The sequence below is a fragment of the Apostichopus japonicus genome, chromosome 9 (assembly GCF_037975245.1).
Source record: "Apostichopus japonicus isolate 1M-3 chromosome 9, ASM3797524v1, whole genome shotgun sequence".
NCBI lineage: Eukaryota > Metazoa > Echinodermata > Holothuroidea > Aspidochirotida > Stichopodidae > Apostichopus > Apostichopus japonicus.
In genome coordinates, this window is record NC_092569.1 from 29,954,053 (window position 1) to 29,975,522 (window position 21,470).

General features: G+C 34.8%; 1 protein-coding gene across 1 annotated transcript; it reads left to right on the top strand.

Moving 5' to 3' along the window:
- Positions 1-2,903: 2,903 nt before the first annotated feature.
- LOC139974294 (uncharacterized) lies at positions 2,904-19,067 on the top strand. Its single transcript, XM_071981322.1, has 11 exons — positions 2,904-3,104; positions 4,624-4,786; positions 5,341-5,513; positions 6,696-6,877; positions 7,661-7,849; positions 8,600-8,814; positions 14,462-14,594; positions 15,199-15,366; positions 16,014-16,294; positions 16,953-17,138; positions 17,795-19,067. Exons 2-11 carry the CDS (start codon positions 4,646-4,648, stop codon positions 17,927-17,929), a joined length of 1,803 nt encoding a protein of 600 aa, XP_071837423.1. The 5' UTR covers positions 2,904-3,104; positions 4,624-4,645; the 3' UTR covers positions 17,930-19,067.
- Positions 19,068-21,470: the final 2,403 nt, after the last annotated feature.

The following is a 21,470-nucleotide window of genomic DNA, read 5'->3' on the forward strand; positions in this document are numbered from 1 at the left end:
TTTCTTATCATTACACATTACGTATATACAGCGCGTTTAGAGATGTCCGTATCGGGGTTAAAAGTTCAAGGTCACTTTTGGTCAAGAAATCATTTTTGTTACCGATAGTAGAGGTATACCACGTAAAAGAGGAACCTTTCTACCTTAATGTGGTGCTAACCGGACATCCTAGTAGGCTCCATAACTAAAGTTAATCGATTTTGAAAAAAAAAAAAAAATCATAAATTTTTCTGATCATTACACATAACGTATATACAGCGCGTTTAGAGATGTCCGTATCGGGGTTAAAACTTCAAGGTCACTTTTGGTCAAGAAATCAGTTTTGTTACCGATAGTAGAGGTATACCACGTGAAATAAGAACGTTTCTACTTTAATGTGGTGCTAACCGGACATCCTAGTAGGCTCCATAACTAAATTTAATCGATTTTGAAAAAAATTAACATTTTTCTGATCATTACACATTACGTATATACAGCGCGTTTAGAGATGTCCGTATCGGGGTTAAAACTTTAAGGTCACTTTTGGTCAAGAAATCATTTTTGTTACCGATAGTAGAGGTATACCACGTAAAAGAGGAACCTTTCTACTTTAATGTGGTGCTAACCGGACATCCTAGTAGGCTCCATAACTAAAGTTAATCGATTTTGAAAAAAATTAAAAAATTAACATTTTTCTTATCATTACACATAACGTATATACAGCGCGTTTAGAGATGTCCGTATCGGGGTTAAAACTTCAAGGTCACTTTTGGTCAAGAAATCATTTTTGTTACCGATAGTAGAGGTATACCACGTAAAAGAGGAACCTTTCTACTTTAATGTGGTACTAACCGGACATCCTAGTAGGCTCCATAACTAAAGTTAATCGATTTTGAAAAAAATTAAAAATTAACATTTTTCTGATCATTACACATTACGTATATACAGCGCGTTTAGAGATGTCCGTATCGGGGTTAAAAGTTCAAGGTCACTTTTGGTCAAGAAATCATTTTTGTTACCGATAGTAGAGGTATACCACGTAAAAGAGGAACCTTTCTACTTTAATGTGGTGCTAGCCGGACATCCTAGTAGGCTCCATAACTAAAGTTAATCGATTTTGAAAAAAATTAAAAAATTAACATTTTTCTGATCATTACACATTACGTATATACAGCGCGTTTAGAGATGTCCGTATCGGGGTTAAAAGTTCAAGGTCACTTTTGGTCAAGAAATCAGTTTTGTTACCGATAGTAGAGGTATACCACGTAAAAGAGGAACCTTTCTACTTTAATGTGGTGCTAACCGGACATCCTAGTAGGCTCCATAACTAAAGTTAATCGATTTTGAAAAAAAATAAAAATCATAAATTTTTCTGATCATTACACATAACGTATATACAGCGCGTTTAGAGATGTCCGTATCGGGGTTAAAACTTTAAGGTCACTTTTGGTCAAGAAATCAGTTTTGTTACCGATAGTAGAGGTATACCACGTGAAAGAGGAACCTTTCTACTTTAATGTGGGGCTAACCGGACATCCTAGTAGGCTCCATAACTAAAGTTAATCGATTTTGAAAAAAATTAAAAAATTAACATTTTTCTGATCATTACACATTACGTATATACAGCGCGTTTAGAGATGTCCGTATCGGGGTTAAAACTTCAAGGTCACTTTTGGTCAAGAAATCAGTTTGTTACCGATAGTAGAGGTATACCACGTAAAAGAGGAACCTTTCTACTTTAATGTGGTGCTAACCGGACATCCTAGTAGGCTCCATAACTAAAGTTAATCGATTTTGAAAAAAATTAAAAATTAACATTTTTCTGATCATTACACATTACGTATATACAGCGCGTTTAGAGATGTCCGTATCGGGGTTAAAACTTTAAGGTCACTTTTGGTCAAGAAATCATTTTTGTTACCGATAGTAGAGGTATACCACGTAAAAGAGGAACCTTTCTACTTTAATGTGGTGCTAACCGGACATCCTAGTAGGCTCCATAACTAAAGTTAATGGATTTTGAAGAAAGAAAAAAATCATTTTTTGGATCATTACACCTTAGATATACAGCGCGTTTAGAGATGTCCGTATCGGGGTTAAAACTTCAAGACCACTTTTGGTCAAGAAATCATTTTTGTTACCGATAGTAGAGGTATACCACGTGAAAGAGGAACATTTCTACTTTAATGTGGTGCTATCGGGACATGGCAGTAGGCTCCATAACTAAAGTTAATCGATTTTAAAAAAAAAATAAAAATTAACCATTTTTCTGATCATTACACATAACGTATATACAGCGCGTTTAGAGATGTCCGGATCGGGGTTAAAACTTTAAAGCCATATTTGGTCAAGAAATCATTTTTGTTACCGATGGTAGAGGTATACCACGTAAAAGAAGTACCTTTCTACTTTAATGTGGTGCTAACCGGACATCCTAGTAGGCTCCATAACTAAAGTTAATCGATTTTGAAGGGGAAAAAAATCATTTTTTTAGATCATTACACCTTAGATACTGCGCGTTTAGTGATGTCCGTATCGGGGTTAAAACTTTAAGGCCACTTTTGGTCAAGAAATCATTTTTGTTACCGATAGTAGAGGTATACCACGTGAAAGATGAACCTGTCTACTTTAATATGGTGCTAACCGGACATCCTTGTAGGCTCCATAACTAAAGTTAATCGATTTTGAAAAAAAAAATCATTTTTCTGATCATTACACATTACGTATATACAGCGCGTTTGGGGTTTTATTTTCGCCAATCTAGCGTTTTTTCGTCAACTGTTGCTGGTAACACTGGTTATAACAAACACACACGACCGCAGTTGTAGTACTGTGTGTCATGTCTTACTGTCCTTTTTTTGTTAGTGGCTGCTGTTAGTGTCTGCTCTTAGTGGCTGCTACCTTCAATGAGGCCGTCAGAAGCGTCAATAGATCAGTGATCGGTGTTACAAAAGTGCTGCGTACTGGATTCTGAAAAACTACCACTAGAACGAAGTGATGAAAACTTTCGACAATAAATCTCGAATAACTTAGAAGAAACCGACTTCTAACAAAGGTTGTCGTCGTGTTTTTTTAAATTTTTTTTAGGCCCGTACTTTCTCCTTTCCGATCCTGTGTCGGCGAATGTGAGTAGTTCTAGGCCTACTGCTATGTACTGATACTAGCCAATTCATTGTATGATATATCATGAAGCTCTTTTGTAGCAGAACACGTACACGCATTAAAGTAGGCAGCACTGGTTAGACACAAACAATGTGGTTGTTGTACGGTTCTTTTTTGACGCCGGTGATGTGAGACTTAATACGAAAGATCCAATCGATTTATTTTCGTTTACGTTCAGTTACGGATTTGAATTTCGTGCCAATATAAATACATTTTAGGTTTTTGAGAGAATGTCTATATGAAGATTGAAATGTTCTGAAATGGGGTATCTTGCAAAAATATCGTGTATTGATGTTTTGTGGTTATTAAAATGTAAGGGGACCAAGAACCTGTTTTGACCTACATAATTGCCCTCTCTGCAAAGAGCACAGTGGGATATGTAATTGACATTGCTAGAATCACAAGAGAGGGAAGGGGGTCTTCGACCATATTCAACACTGGGAATTTTATCAGATTATATTATATTATTATATTTACAGATAATATTGCAGTGTAAAAATTTGTTACCAAATACTGAATAATAAAAGACAATTCTAAATCCAGATAGTAGTGTTATTACAACAATTAAATAATCTTTTTATTCAGTATATAAAGTATGAGATTTGTGAAATGTAGCTTCCCGTTTTAAAACAAACTTCATAGGTAGTATGCATCCAGCAAACAAATTTACATGCTGTATCAAGCTTGTCAACAATTATATTGTAGTTATTTTATTAAAGAATGTAGATTACACCACTTCAAGTCATATTTAATCTCATAAATGGGGTCTTAATTTCACCTTCTTTATAATATGCATATACCTCACCTAAGATTTGCTCCTTGTTTTATACTTCTACTTCTTATTAATGATTTTCTTTTGTGTAATGAAAAAATCCGGTTCCGGCCGGATAAAATCCGGCCGGATTTCATGTACTATCCGGCAAAATCCGGTTCCGGCCGGATCCAAAAATTTGGATCCGGTGCATCCCTACTTGTATTTTAATAAGTCTCCCATTACCGGCCTCAACAGAGACTTGGGACCCCTAAACAACTATCAGTTCTACAAACATATGTAATCCGTTCTTCATATTTTTCGCTCCTTAATCCTCTTCCTGTATAGTCATTGTTTATGAATGCTTTGAAGAATAACTTGGACTTTTAAGAGGGCTGCATACCAAATGTGGCATATTTACAGCTTTGTTTGTACACCAATTCATTAGCAGTGTAAAGATTCCTAAAATTGTAACATGATTACTGGAATTTTTGAGACAAATGGTGGTTGCAGCCAAAATGATTAACTACTGTAACTTTAACAAATCCCATTTCTGTAGTCTAGTGTGTTTTGGGAACATGTTTACTTTGCGATTTGTAGAAACAGTGATACTTTTGAATGTCAACGAGACCTTAAGGAAAATAGAAAGTATTTAGTGACGTATACTCATTACACAAAGCAGATATATGATATAAATTTATGCAAGTAGTATTCATTGTTCACAAAAACAGCAGCCGTTGCAGAAAAGATACGATGGGTGATATGGAGATGAAGAAATCAGTTACTGCCCGACTTTTCAGGGAGTATGATGTAGAAGGTAAAGGAGAATTATCCCCTAGACAGATGCAGAGTCTCCATGAGGAAATCAGACTTGGAGGAATTAGTCTGGGACAAGTGAGTTTAAACCTCAGAATGTAGTTATGTTCATATTCATCATATTTACAGTATGTAACAACAGCGAGTTTGTCTTTTTAGCAAGCTTTACCATAACACACTGACAATATGCAAGGTTGTGTATAAAAAGATGTCTACAGTACCTCCGTTCCAAAGTCCAATTGATCATTTTTGAATACCTGAAAAACCATTTTCAAAGTAAGTTTCATTTTCATAGAGAGTTTTTTTCAGTGGAGCATTTTCACTTGCACACGCATGGTTACATTTACACAAGTTTGTAAGTATCATAAGAAGATATTTTCCTGATACATGGCCACTTCTAACATCAGGATTAAGAAAAACCAAAAACCAAAAAAAAAAAAATTGAAAGGAACTTGTTCCTCATTTTACAACATGTAGGTTGGTTAGCTTATATAATGACAGTAAGTTTCTCAATTTATTGTTCAGGATTAAGAAAAACCAGTGTTTGTGACAAATAATATATAAGTAGATTATTTATTTTATTCACATGAAATAAGTTGCCAAGAATTAAGGATTTATATCTTTAAATGCAGGTGAAAGCTTCTATGGAATACTGCTGCTTAATGGATGACTGCTGCGAACCAAGTGAGTTGTTTGACCTCCTTCAAGAGATGGATCGAAGGTACTTCTTGGTGCAGGATTTGCGATGGGAATTTGCTCTCTTGGATGGAGAACAGAAGGATTTGATCTCTGAGGATCAAGCCCGGTAAGTAACGTTCAATGTCAATTAGAGACAACCTGTCAACCACTACTTCCAGGTATGACATAAGAGCAGCATTTTTCTTATCAGATATAAACTTTGCATCATCCTGATAGGAACAAGTTATATAGTTATTTAAAAAAAATCATGATTGAACTACCCCTCAGTCTAAGAGATCTGTGTGGTTAACCACTGTGTACTAGCTTTTACTTACATGTGACTTAACACAGCAGCTGTTAAGTTCAGTTCAGAAAATTCTAATGTCTTACAAATTTGATGTTGACAGTAATTGTTACTTTTGTAAACAAGTTTATGCTGACTTCCCTTATCAGGTCTTTCAGATGCCTTTTTTTGTGTTCTTTAGCCTCTGTATATTTGCTATCACAAGTTCATGAAACTCAACTCAAAATGTAGTAATAGGAATGTTTATTACCACATTAGAACTTTGAGATGCAGTGTTGAAAATTGAGTTTGAAAATTGTGTATTTTTCATTACTTTGATCAACAATCCCATACTGTAATGTGTATGCATGTGTTGTGTAAAATATGATGAATATTATGTAGAGTAACCAATACCATGGTCTGGATATTTATAAATAAAATAACACGAGAAGCAATGAAACTCAGCGTTGTGGGAAGTAGTGGGTTGACTAAAGCAAGTTCAGCTTTTTGTCCAGGAGAAGTCAACAGTCTTCCAATCTGAAATGGTCTTCCAAATTGTAAAAGATACCAAAATTGAGCTAAACCTGTAAATTGGATCCTTGGTCACTCGACATGAATTATAAATTATAACACATTCAACTAATCCCATATGTATATTACTAACTCTCAGATGGATATCATTTAGAATGAATCATTTTATGTCAGGGGGGTTTGTCAGTCCTTAGATTTAAGAACAGTACCACTACTACCTAGCCTTTGCAGCTCATCATACCAAAGTAATACCCAAATTGAAACTGTTGTAACCTGAACCTCTTCCATATTATCTCACATAACTGACATACATATATATACAAAAAGTTGGACCAAACTCAGGCACCCAGGGTGTAGGCTTCCACATTAATTGTTTATGATAAATGGGATTTGAGTACAACTTAATTGTTTCTACTGCTCTTTACAATGTTTGCCTTCATCATCATAGTGACTGCTTATGATTGCTTCTTGAACTTTGATGATCTTTCCTAATAGGTTTCTGTTTGAGGTTGTTCATGGCAACCTCTTCTCACAGAGGAGGTGGGAGAAGTTTCTCAATTCTCGGCCGGTATCAGGAACTGGCATCAGTTTTGTAGAGATTGAAGTCGATTTGTGTAATATTCCAAGCCGGGAGGCAATTGCACTAGAACAACTCGAAGAACAGAGAGAACAAGAAGGCAAGTACTCTTGTTAGATCCAGCCTAGGGATTCATTACGTGCTTGTAATGAAATAAACATCTTGCTTCTCCCATTAGGTTCTGTCAAGTAACTATATGCATGGCAACAGTCTTTAGAGGAGACTTTTTTTTCTTGCCAGAAAGGATGCAACTTAGCATGGAAGGTAGCATTTAAAGTGAATTCAAGCCACTTCTTATATTGACTTTGATGTATTTGCTGATGTTATGTGATACTTACGTCCAATGATAATGTATTTCATCAGCTTGACTTATTCAGGATTAATTTGAAATGATTCAGTTACAGGTAAGGTAAACAAATATATCTCAACCACACGACCACAGTGATTCTACTGGTGTGTTAATGGGTATAAATTGGCTATGAATAACTGTCATTAAGGATGTATTACCAAAGTGTTATGATTGTACAGAGTGCACCCATGGTGCTTTTGAATCTGACAATGTTACACAGAATAACCACTCTTTATAGGCAAGCCAAGCCTTATATAAGAAATGAATATGTAGCAAGTGGTATGACAGATATATAGCAAATAAGTAAAGAATAACACACCAGAAAAATTCCACTTCACAACCGTTTCTTTCTTTTTTTGGGACTCATCAGGTGAAGGTAGGAATCGAACCCTGGATCTTTGTGTCACGAACCGAAGTCCTTACCACTCTACCACAGTGATTCTACTGGTGTGTTAATGCTATAAATTAACACAATGCATATATATGTATATCATTCATAACAAGAGTAATAAACAACTAGTTTTGCATCTACAGAGAGGCAGCGGAAGTATACTGAGAAAAAGATCGCTGAAGAGTTGAGAAGGAGAGAGTTTGAGGCAGAGAAGAAGAGATTGCAAGAGGAGGAGATTCAAAAAAAGAAGGATGAGGAGGAGAGGAAGAAAGAGGAAGAAGGGAGATTGGAAAAAGAAAGAGAAGATGAAAAGAGGAAACAGGACGAAGAAGGTGACCAGTATCATTTGATATAAACTAAATTGTAACGAATTAATGAGGCCATTTGGTTTTTACTATCAATGGACAGTTTGGATTCACAAGCATACTTGCTGATCATTAGGAATTTTAGAAGTGAAATTAGAACTCTATAATATTATGATAATAGATAAATGAATATTTTTATGATTGACCTTGCCAACTTTCATGGGGAAAAGTTGATTTACCCCACCGCAAATGCCTGTCTGGTGGAATTTTTGTTTTTTGCTGTTTCCTTTGTAGCTTATGCCATCATAATTTTCATCAACTTTCTTCCAGAAAACTTGTTAAGTTGTAAAAAGAGTTTATGTTAATTACAATCAGCAAGGTGTGTTACTTGCTTAAGAACTTTGATAGGATATATGGAGTTATAATGTTATTTTTAGGTTTAACTGTCATACTGCATGATACAGCAGTCATACAGAACCATTACTCAATACTTTGATTAAACTACAATAAACCATGATACAGCAGTCGTACAGAACCTTACTCAATACTTGGGTTAGTTTTACTATAACACTACATGATATAGCAGTCACACAGAACCATTACACAATACTTGTTTTCATGTCATTATGAAATACTCAACAGTATATTAAGAAAGCAGTTGGAAAGTAACGATGTGTACAACTAAAATCTTCCTGACGGGAACATTTAATTACTGAAAAAAGAAAAACAAGAGCCAATTTAAAAGAATGATGGATTTGCAATTTATAATTTTTACAGAGAAAGGAAAGCAGGAGGCTCTGGAGAGGGAAGAAGGTGAGCGAAGGGATAATGAAATGGAGGAGAAAGAGGCAGAAAGATTGAGGGAGTTGGAAATTATTGAAGTACAACAAGCTTTGGAGGCTCAGAGAGAACTTGAGAGGAAGGCGATAGCTCTTAAGGAAGAGGAACGAAAGGAGGCAGAGAAGGACCAGAATGCAGAGGAAGAAGCAATCGTAAGTCCACTTTTTGACATCACCTCAGTGTTTATGGTTGGGGTTGGAGATGGAGCCATTAGAATTGTCGCAAGTATATATATGAATGTGATTACGGGGAAATGCACACACAAAACTCCTTCCTCTCCTCGCCACTGCTGTGAGTATAATGCTGGTGTTTACTTAAAACAAAACAATCATATCACTAGCAGTGATTTAGTGCTGTGATGGTCCGAATTGTTGTAGAGAATGAAAATATTTGAAAAAAAAGAAGTACACATTATATTATCTACACAAAATTTACACAAATGTTTAGTTCATTTGGTGACTATTTGAGGAGAGGTAGTACAGTTCCTAATATGTATAACTTTAAAAAAGAAAAGGATTACAATGTTTGATCTTTAGAGCTGATTTTTAAGGGGTTGTTCGAAATTCAGGAGGATTTATTTGACGGTCACAAAACGATTTTCCATAATGAATTCATTTGACTGACTATATTATACAGTATTCTGTGTATAAACTGCTCTATGTATGTGTACTGTTAGGAAATAATTTAGTGGTTAAAAAGTTTTGGTAGCAGTTTTGAAGGTTGTGAAGTTTGTCTCATACAAAATACTATTGTACCTGTGTACAAAAACTGCTATACATCATTACATTTGTGTAGCAACTTGACCACTTTGCATAGCATTTTGTGATGTGATTCCAGATTTAGTAATCCCAGATTGGTATATTCAGAAATCAAGTATATATGATTCCCCTTGTTTTTGTTGAAAAGATGCCAAATGTGATCGGCAAAGCTCTTCATATGGTAAGGTCAATTTATTACTGCATGTTCACGCTTCAATTAAAAAAAAAAATCCTTTAATTTTTAGCTGTTTTTTTTTTTTGGTCTCAGGGTATTGCTTTTGCTTTGAAGTTGTGCAAATTCTCCATGGAAACAGAATATTGCTCTCATTTTGTCAGCTTTGAATGTGTATAAAATCTGCAAAGTATTTTTCTAAATATCAGTTTGCATGTGGAAAACGAATTTTACTCTCTTCTCATTATGTGCTTGAACTTGCCATGCTTTGAGTTCCATCAGTTTGCATTATCCAGGTATTGAGTGTTTAAGAAATCCTAGAGAATGTTTTGATTGAGAAGATGCTACGATTTAGACAGACATGTTAGCCGAGCTATTTTATAAGCGCTGGTTGTATTTGCCCTGTGACCTTTCCTGCTATGAATGAGCAGGACATGTAGTTTATTGTATTTGTGTCATACAATAAACTACGCTATTCACACAAAGCATAAGTGGACAGAACTACTTCTTTGTGGGCAGCTCTGGAGATTTGGGAAGATATCATTTAACCCCCTGTTTTGTTTAATGTAAACAAATTTGGACTTAACCTTTTCTTCTACACCCCTACCCCACCCTTATAAAAAAAGGAAGAAAAGGAATGAAAATTTAGTTAAATAAAAGGTCTGCTTCTCTTCTGGTTTTTTTTTCTCGACACTTTAATAAAGGCAGTAGGATACAGGAAAATCAACAGATGTTTTTTTTTACTGAAATCGGTTTCTGTTATTACTGTTAAAAATAAAGAATCTGTTAACTGCTATAGATCATTATTTTTCTTTGGAATAATATGGCCTGATGGAGCCTACTTTGCATAATATAGGAATCAAGGCAGACATATCTATCTTGCCTTATTTGACAAATGCTGAATTACCAGCTAAATGCAACATCTTGTACAGAATCTCCACAACTCTTATTTTCAGAGACGTCTCTCATAAAGACAGTGTAAGATAAGGTGAATGATGATATGCCTTCAGGAAGACATGTTTACTAGGCTAATTTACCAGCCAAATGGAAGATTTATAAGTCATATAGATAGCTTGACATGTTGAATACGAAATTGCACTATGTATACACAGGAATGGTGAATGTGAACTGGAATATGGTTACAAGTTCAGTTAACTAAATAATACCCAATCGTCAAAATAAATGAACTCATTGCTTGAAATTTCGATCAGGCTGTCAATCCTGATTACAAAGATGCTGTCAACCTTCTCAAAATGGAATTAATCCAAGAGGCAGAGAAAGCAGAGCTTGAACAAAGAGAAATAGAAAAGAAGGCTCTGCTTGTTGCCAAAGAAGAGCAATTAGAGGACGAAAACAATGGAAATGCAGAGGTAGAGGCAGAGGTGAGAGGCAGCGTCAGTCAAAGCTTCATCTCAACCAAGATTATCCCATCCATATTAAAGATCATCTTTTGTCAGAAGTCCATGTGAGATGATCTCAATTAGACAAAGATCGAAGCCTGGTTTAGCAGTGCTCATTCTTTTCCATCGCAGGGCATCATCATAACATATATGGCCTATTAAATTTGATCCTTATTCCAGCATAAATTCAATTTTCATATTTGCAGTCTGCCTTTTTTTATATTAATAGCAGCCTAGATGGCATTTAGTTGACATCTTCCATTTGCAGCTTCAGCGGACACATCTTGCAATTATTAAATTCATATAACCCGCAGAAAGTTCGGCCCATCATTATATTTGCATTACATACCATTGAAAGGGTATTTGTGTATAATTAGGGAATACAGGACAAACATTATCATGAAACTTGTAAAATATAATAAATGGAGAAACCTGCATTTCATTCTTTTTTTTGTGTTATACACAAAGTACTGATCCAAACACATGTTATAAAGCAAAACTTACATGCAGCAGACTTTATTATGTGTATTTAAAGACTGATAACTGTGACCAGTACTAACGTTACAGATTTTATTATGTGTATCTACTGTAAAGACTGATAACTGTGCACAGAAATAATGTGACAGACTTCATTATGTGTATCTCAAGACTGATAACTGTGACCAGTACTAATGTTACAGACTTTATGATGTGTATCTCAAGACTGATAACTGTGCACAGTATGAATGTTACAGACTTCATTATGTGTATCTCAAGACTGATAACTGTGCACAGAAATAATGTGACAGACTTCATTATGTGTATCTCAAGACTGATAACTGTGCACAGTATTAATGTTACAGACTTTATTATGTGTATCTAAAGACTGATAACTGTGCACAGAAATAATGGGACAGACTTCATTATGTGTATCTCAAGACTGATAAATGTGAACAGTACTAACGTTACAGACTTTATTATGTGTATCTGAAGACTGATAACTGTACACATTACTAATGTGACAGACTTTATTATGTGTATCTAAAGACTGATAAATATGAACAGTACTAATGTTTCATGCTTTAAATGTGTATTTAAAGACTGATAACTGCACAGTACTAATGTTACAGACGTTGTTCTGTGTATCTAAAGACTGATAACTGTGCACAAGACTCATGTTACAAACTCTATATGTGTATTTAAAGACAGATAACTGCACAGTACTAATGTTACAGATTTTATTATGTGTATCTTAAGACAGATAACTGTGAACAGTTCTAATGTTACATGCTTTAAATGTGTATTTAAAGACCGATAACTGCACAGTACTAATGTTACAGACTTTATTATGTGTATCTCAAGACTGATAAATGTGACCAGTACTAATGTTACAGACTTTATTATGTGTATCTCAAGACTGATAACTGTGACCAGTACTAACGTTACAGACTTTATTATGTGTATCTCAAGACTGATAACTGTGACCAGTATGAATGTTACAGACTTTATTATGTGTATCTCAAGACTGATAAATGTGCACAGTATTAATGTGACAGACTTTATTATGTGTATCTAAAGACTGATAAATATGAACAGTACTAATGTTTCATGCTTTAAATGTGTATTTAAAGACTGATAACTGCACAGTACTAATGTTACAGACGTTGTTCTGTGTATCTAAAGACTGATAACTGTGCACAAGACTCATGTTACAAACTCTATATGTGTATTTAAAGACAGATAACTGCACAGTACTAATGTTACAGATTTTATTATGTGTATCTTAAGACAGATAACTGTGAACAGTTCTAATGTTACATGCTTTAAATGTGTATTTAAAGACCGATAACTGCACAGTACTAATGTTACAGACTTTATTATGTGTATCTCAAGACTGATAAATGTGACCAGTACTAATGTTACAGACTTTATTATGTGTATCTCAAGACTGATAACTGTGACCAGTACTAACGTTACAGACTTTATTATGTGTATCTCAAGACTGATAACTGTGACCAGTATGAATGTTACAGACTTTATTATGTGTATCTCAAGACTGATAAATGTGCACAGTATTAATGTGACAGACTTTATTATGTGTATCTAAAGACTGATAACTGAACAGTACTAATGTTACATGCTTTAAATGTGTATTTAAAGACCGATAACTGCACAGTACTAATGTGACAGACTTTATTATGTGTATCTTAAGACAGATAACTATGATCAGTACTAATGTTACAGACTTTATTATGTGTATCTAAAGACTGATATTACTGTGCATACAGTATATTACGTTTGACTAACTTCAGGCAGGAAAAAGAACTCCAAAAGTAGACTAGAATCATCACTGCACATGTAATCATCTTAATTAGTTGGATGCTAGATGAATTTAAATGGAAGGCGCTGGTATCTAGTAGCTACATCTCTTTTGCTTACATTGCAAATATATGTATACATCCTGTAACCATATGAATACATGCTTAAATATATATATGTACATAAGCATGGTCCTTTGGGAAGAATCATGTCAAATTTCAGTCAATGCTTGAACTATGAGAAACAAAATATTTATAATTCCTGGCAATAAGAAGCCAGTTTAATTTACAAATGTGTTTTACAGAATATGCAATGTAATGGTTGTATTTGGTATGGACCATCTATTCGGTGTGTCACACCAATTTTCCCCTCTTCTTTAATATAATCATATACATTAATTACCTTAATGATGTAGATTTGGACTTGAGAGTTACCATACCCATACTTCGGTTATATTCAACTCATCCAGTTCATATGTCATCTTCAGTGGATTCATTCAAGGACATGATATTTAATACACTGGTACACTTTAGATATACATACTCATACATATATTATCACAATATCTTTTCCATTGATAATCTTCACCATATATGTCGTTGTCAGATTGTACATTGCTACAGTATATATATTAAACAATGGGGATGGGGTGGGGCAGGTGGGTGGAAGGGGATCAGGACAGTTGGGCAAAGAGCTGATGATGCATGAATAAAAGATGAAAAGGCATATTGTCCATATTATAGAAGTTGGGATTTAAAAGGTTGTCAATTTTTATGTTTACATAATTATCTATTTAACTTGCATAATTTGACGTGTAAAATTGAGCTGAAAGAATTTGAAATGAGCAATGTTGTGACTACTTTGCATCAGTGTTTTTCTTTCCCTTTTTATGGGAAATTTGATTTATATTCCATGTTAACAACATTGGTGCTATTGTCTTTGATATTTATACTTTGAATTAGTTTATTTATTTGCATAACATTAATTATATGTTGTGTCTGAGACTAAATTAAGTTAGAAATATGTGACATTTTCATGTAACAGAAATTCAAGATGTTGTAAGGTTCATTGTCCTTTTTACAAAATTTAACCTAGTTTGGAAACTAAAATTAAAATTTCCATTCTGTTGATCATTTCCTGGTATTTTTCATTTTTAAATTGTGGCTAATAGAGGGCAGCAGAGCTGGAGAAAGAAGCAGAAGAGGAAGCAAGGAAGGCTCAAGAGGCTTTAAAACAAGCCAAGAATGCGGACGAGAGACGAGTGGCCGAGGAGGCTGAAAAAGCTGCAAAGGAGAAGGCTAGACGTGAGACCCTCATATGTTCCCATTGCAGCAAACCAAACATGATCAAAGAAATGAGAAATTATTTAGCATTTTACTAGTTTGTAAATAATATTTCCATTAGTCTCTCCATCATATATAAAATAGGCTATGAAAAAATAAAAATAACAAACACCCACACCCCCCCCTCAAAAAAAACATACATACAGACACAAAGCAAAGCAACAGATGTTATTTCATTTTCCTCAAGAATAATATCCTGAAAAGACAAGATATCTTCAGACAATATTTTCATAGAAATATAGTTGAATTGTACAAGGAAGGATATGTTGATATCCTTATGTCAATGAAACCAAGACTTCACAGAGATGTGAAAGTCTTACTGGAGTGATTTATAGCTACTGTACATGATCACATGGTTAGAGATATAACTCTGAAGACTGTAAAAATAATTAGAAATTTTGGTGATGATACCAGTAGAAGTCATCTTAATACCATACTCAAAGACTTTGCAAGAAATCATATAGAGGAAATACTTTAAAATGTTTGGGACAGAAAAGAAATTAAAGTTTGATCATTTTCTACCTTTTCTAAAAATTACCAATTGTTTTATGTTTTAACATTGCAGGAGAAAAAGATCAAAGAATCAGAAAGGAATTAAAAGTTGCAATTAAAAGGAAAGACAAGGATTTAATCACCAAATCCGTGAAAGAATTTAAATCAGCAAAGTTAGCCGACACAGATGGTGACCTGAAGAAAGCTGAAACCATTCTGAAACGGTTCAAAGCGAGAGATGGTGAGTTGTTTATTTTCATGATAATTCGAAAATAATTTTTGATATTGATAGCAATTGCTTGTTAGTATGATTGGCCTGGAATCTGAAAAAAAGAAAAATGACAAAGAAATCTTTTTTTTGTAAAGTTGTGCAATTTTTCTTTTTCATCCATCTGTCATGTTTAATAATACAGCTAATATACAAGAGGAAGATGGATTACAACTTTTTTTTTCATAGAAATTAATGTAAAAGATATCTGCTTAAAATGATTAACTCAGCCATGAAGTGTATTGATTGATAAAATCTTATGTAGGAATGAAGGTAAGATTGTGCAAAAAAATGGAAGCACATGGCCATTGCCTGGAATTTGACTAACTAATATATGTAAATGAATATCTGAATACTGACTGGGAAATTATATACAAGCTTGAAAAGAGTAGTTAAATCTTTGGCCAGCGATAAATTCATTGGCCCTTTCAAAGTTGTTTGGCTAGTTCTAACTGACACCATCCCAGAAAAAGAATGGTCACAAAGGGATTGCCAATTTGCCACCAAATAACTGCTGGATAGCACCTGACTTGTAACCAGCAAGTAACTGATTTAAATCCTATTCCAGCCAAACATTTCTGTGTCATTTACACATTTTTTGATTTCCATTTGTGTCATAGATCTAGTAAAATCAATGGAAATCCGTACATTGGAGAGCCTTGAGAAGGCCATAGATGTGGTTAAGAAGAATGGCTTTGAGGCATACATGCCACAAGAGATGGCAGCAGCCAATAAGATGCTGCTTAGCCTCAAACGGCTGAAGCGATTGAAGGATGAAATCTTGAACTTGAAACAGAGCACTGTGGCTGAAATCAGAAGCTACAGTAAACCACCAGCACAGGTTCACAAAGTAATGATTGCGACGTATATACTGCTGGGTAATAAAGAGAGTGAACTGAAGGTAAGAAACTGTCAGATGGGGATATAAAAAAGAATAATGGCGGGGACCAGTATACTAGTGGGAAATGATGAGGGTGCATTGTAGGTAAGGGACAGTCTCGGATGGGTATCAAACAGCTGTGACAGGAACTTATAGATTGGTTGGACAACATGGAGAGTGAATTGCAAGTAAAGGGATATTTGGATGTGAATGTAAAACAGAATAATCATAGGCATATGTTTACTGGTGGGAAATAATGGAAGTTCCACTGGAGGTAGATATGGAAGGGTATCCAACAGCTATATCATGAACATATAGGCAGGATATTTATATGGATAGTGAATTGAAAGTAATGAACAGTTGAATTTGAATGTCAAACCTTATTTACAGCAACATATATAGTGGTGAGATACCAGACAATCTGGTATGGGTATCAAGTAGGGTAATGCTGATGACTTCTTTACAACAGTTAGTGTCTGAAAGACTGTGGCAAAGATAGCTACTTACCATATAGGCAGCTATTTGCAATGCTACTTGTTAAATCTTACCATACAAGTGTACTGAATATTGATTGTATGTGATTGGATGATGACTCAATGATGACTAAATGAACAAGAATTGATAGTTATTAAATTAGCCTCATTTAAAGACAAAACCATTTTTTTCTGGTATTTTATAGGATTGGAAGAAAATGCAAGCACTGATAGGTAAGACTGGAAAGGAAGGCTTGAAAAGACGAGTCATGGAAGCTGACCCAAATAAAATACGTCATGAGACTGCTACCAAAGTGAAAGGCATCCTGTCTGCCTTTGACTTGGAACAAGTCCGTGATGTCAGTGCTGGGGCTGCTATATTCTTTGCATGGGTGAGTTTCTTGTGCCGCATTGTTGTGTAATAGCACTTTGCGTTACATCATCAAGTTTTTTCCAAGGCATAGTTTCATTACAATGTAGCAATTTGGCTTAAACATTCAAATGTCAGTCCATAAATTTGTGTTCAACATAAAGTAATTCCAGTCTCCAACCTTCTGCATTCCCCCTCTCAAAAGTAGTATTATTTCAATGGTCATATCCATCGTTGGTGACCATACTGATAGGGTCCAAGATGTCCAGTTGTTGTAAAGTTCATGAAATTAAATAATGTCTTCCAAATCTTAATGACATGACAGACTGTGGTCATGGAAATTGCTGACAAAATATGAAATGATTTTTTATGTGTCTAGTAATACAGCTTTCAACAGCATGGTTCTTCTGGCAGAAGCCAGCAGACAGTAATGCCAATGCGTTGGGCAAAAGTTGCTTCATTTTATCCCAGACGATTGGAATTTTCAAGTTTGTGTGAACTCAGTGACCAGTATCACATATGTTACAATTGACTGTATTCTGAAACGTTTACAGTTTGTTAGTCGTATGGGTTATAAAATTCACATCATGTAAAATTCCCTACAATTCTGATATATTTGAAATGTTAATCATCTTTCAGATAGTAATCATATTAATATTCCTTTTGATCATAAAACAGTCGTCAGCAACGGAAGAAGATGTCCTGGAGCGTGAGAGGCAAAGGGCAGAAGGAATCACTCCAACTGAGTTAAAAGGAGGACATAAAAAAATTAAGACAGAAATGACTTCTGGATCTCTAACCATTACCATCTGAGTCAAAGCAGCTCACATTAATAAGTTGGTTAGCTACAGAATATTTCTGGTATGCATTATTGGTCACCTTGATATCCAAGATATTTCGTTCAATCTTAAAGGATCATAGTAAGCTAGCGAACACGCCGTGTGAATTTGTTTGAAGAAGGAGCTGGATGATTGATTTACTCAAAGTTCTACTTGTGCACCCTCAACTACTTCAGGAAGTTGGATCGCAGTAGGGGTTCTGTGATGTCTTATTTGCAAATGCTCTCTGGAAGCTTTACCTAGACAATTAAAATATTCTTGTTGATTTGTCATTGAAACCTAATTCACATGGATGTTGCATAGTTGTCAAAGTTCTCTGTACGTAGAACTTCATCAAAATGCATCTTTCTGTAGAAATATTCTTCTTGATTGTGAATAAATCATTGAGATATTATAAAGAAAGACATTTTCATCTGAAGTGTCATCATGACATCATCCATTCTGCTGTTGCCAGGTGCATTTACAAAATGTCATAAAATTTTAAACAAATATATTCTCACAATACAAAATGCTATGAGGATGTGATTTTCACAATAAGATTAAGAATATTTTCAGCATTTTATACAGCAATCAACTAAAGCCAGCAGAATATTCTTTTAAGACAATTTGAGGCAAAGAAAATATTTGTTGGAGCTACTTCTAAAGTAGTTTAGTACACAAACAATACTATAGTTCTCGTTTAGTCCAAAGAGACAGTAAATTAGAAACATTAGCTGTCAAAAATAGCAGAATCTTATTGACCAGAAACGATATGCATAAAAGCTCATGTTATCATGACATCATGTTATTGTGACATCAATTGCGGACATGAACGCGAAATAATAACAATGGACTTTCCACGTACTTCTTGCTAGAAAGTTAACCTTTTGGAACTTAACTCTTCTAATAAACTTGCAGCTACATGGGAGAGAATGGATGTTTGAATTGCTCACACATTTTTTAACTCATTTTGGGTAGCAATTCTTCAATTAAAAGTACATTATGGTTAAAAACTGCCTGAACATCTGGTCATATTTCATAAGATCAGTTGCTATTATAGGCCAGTATACATACTGTGCCGTACGATATGGAGTTGTTGCCGCAATTGAAAGACCTACCTTGTGAAATATGTCGACATCTCTGGTATATCTTCATTTGTTGTTGCAATACATCGTGTTTGCAGTTAGTTCCCAGTCAGTATATGCAGTTTTAATCGAATCCATGAAATATAAAGCTTTGGGTGTGTCTCAGTCTCGCTGCCATAAAGTAAGGCGTTCAGAAAACACAACTCCACGAGAGTAGATACACAAGTGAAGGGAACACCACAGTGAAAAAGGGCCTGATAGATTCCATATTCCATATACTATTTTCAAAAGTTAAAAGATGCGAAAACTTTTACCGTCGCAGAACAATATATACATGCCTACAATTCTAGTTGAAAACACCATCTCAATATCATGCCTGTGAATGTGAACGTTTTTGACTGGCTAAACCCTCAACTACTACAGGAAGTTGGATCACAGTAAGGGTTTTGTGTTGTCTTATTTACAAATGCTATTTGGAAGCTTTACTTAGGCTATTATAATCTTCTTGTTGAGTTGTCTTTGAAACCTGATTCATTTGGAATGTTTGCATAGCTGTCAATGTTCTCTGTACTTAGAACTTCATCAATATGCATCTTTTTGTAGAAATATTCTTTTGTTTGTGAATAAATCATTGAGAAATTATAAAGAAAAAAAGACATTTTCAGCTAAAGTGTCATGACGACATCATCCATTCTGCTGTTGCCAGATGCATTTACAACATATCACTAGTTTGAAACATTCATATCTTCACAATCCAAAAATGCAATGAGGATTTGGTTTTCACAGTAAGATTAAAACAAAATTGTTCAGCAATCAACTTTAGCTACCAGAATATTCTTTTAAGAATAAAACAAGTTAAGATGCTTAACTTAAAATGCATAACTGGAGGCGAAAAAAAAACAACTTTTATTTGACTAATACTAAAGCATTTTAGTACACAAACAATACTGTAGTTCCCGTTTAGTCAAAAGAGACAGTAATTTAGAGAAATTTGATGTCAACGTTAGCAGATTCTTACTGACCAGAAACACGATGAATGTTGTAATGACGTCATTATATTGTGACATCAACTGCGGAGTGAACCGCAAACGCTAAGCAATAACAATGGACTTTCTAAGTACTTCTCGTTAGAAAGTGAACCTTTTCTTAACATTATACTTCCAATAAAAATGCAGATGCATGAGAAAGAATGGTTGTTAGAATATTTCAGCATTTTTAACTCATGTTATGTAGCAATTCTTCAATCAAAAGTACATTATGGATAAAAAACTGCCTCAACGTCTGGTGATATTCCGTTAGATTAGTTACTTTTATAGGCCAGTATACACACTGTGCCGTACGAAATTAAGGTTTTTCAACAATTGAAATGCCTACCTTATGAAACATGTCGACATCTCTGGTATATCTTCATTTGTTGTTGCAATTAATCGCGTTTGCAGTTAGTTTCCAGTCAGTGTATGCAATTTTAATCGAATCCACAAAATAAGAAGTTTTGGGTGTGTCTCAGTCTCGCTGGCATAAAGTAAGGCGTTCAGAAAATCACAACTCCACGAGAGTAGATACACAAGTGAAGGGAACACCACAGTGAAAAAGGGCCTGATAGATTCCATATTCCATATTCCATATACTATTTTCAAAAGTTAAAAGATGCGAAAACTTTTACCGTCGCAGAACAATAAATACATGCCTACAATTCACATCGTCCATATACGTGTTAGTGTGCGTAGTGTCATGTCGTTGGTTCTGCTAAAGAGAACTATTGTATAGCAGTGTACAACCTCTCTTTGTAACATGATCTTTTTTCCCTGCACCTATGGGCTAAATCACGGCTGAAGATAAACAATTGAACATGGGCATTGTAATAACAAGGCAGCTGTGGCTAATGAGTTTAGGCAAATATATAAAAAAATAGGGAGACTGTTTAGAGGGCCTCTGCATAGACTATACTGCCTATATGCGTTTGCCTGCAGACGGTGGGAAACCCACTTACAAAATTAATCCAAAACCTGTGACGTTTTTCATCGATTTGATGACTGGGGAACGTAAACAAATTCAACTTGGGTTTTCTGAAGTCTTTTTGGAACCTCGTACTACCCAGTTCAATGGCATTTGATAACAACAGTATGATAGATTGTCGTATCAGCCTAGTGTTAGTGCTGATGTGAATAGCTTGATCGAATGTTTACCTCAAGCGACTGGGCACAAGTACGTCAAGGGGTATCCTGCAGTCATTTGCGCGCTGATGACTTTTTGCGAAAAGAGCAAATTTCTTGTAAAAAAGTGCTAGGTTTGATCAAGTTTTACATGAATGGAAAGGTACAAGTGTAAAAAGTCAATGTATCATGCACTTGAAAGGATTAGAAAATGTCGAGAACCACCAGCCAGGCTATGCATTTTAAACAGTTTGTTTGACTTTTAAATTCTTACAAATGATTCAAACGATATCTTTTT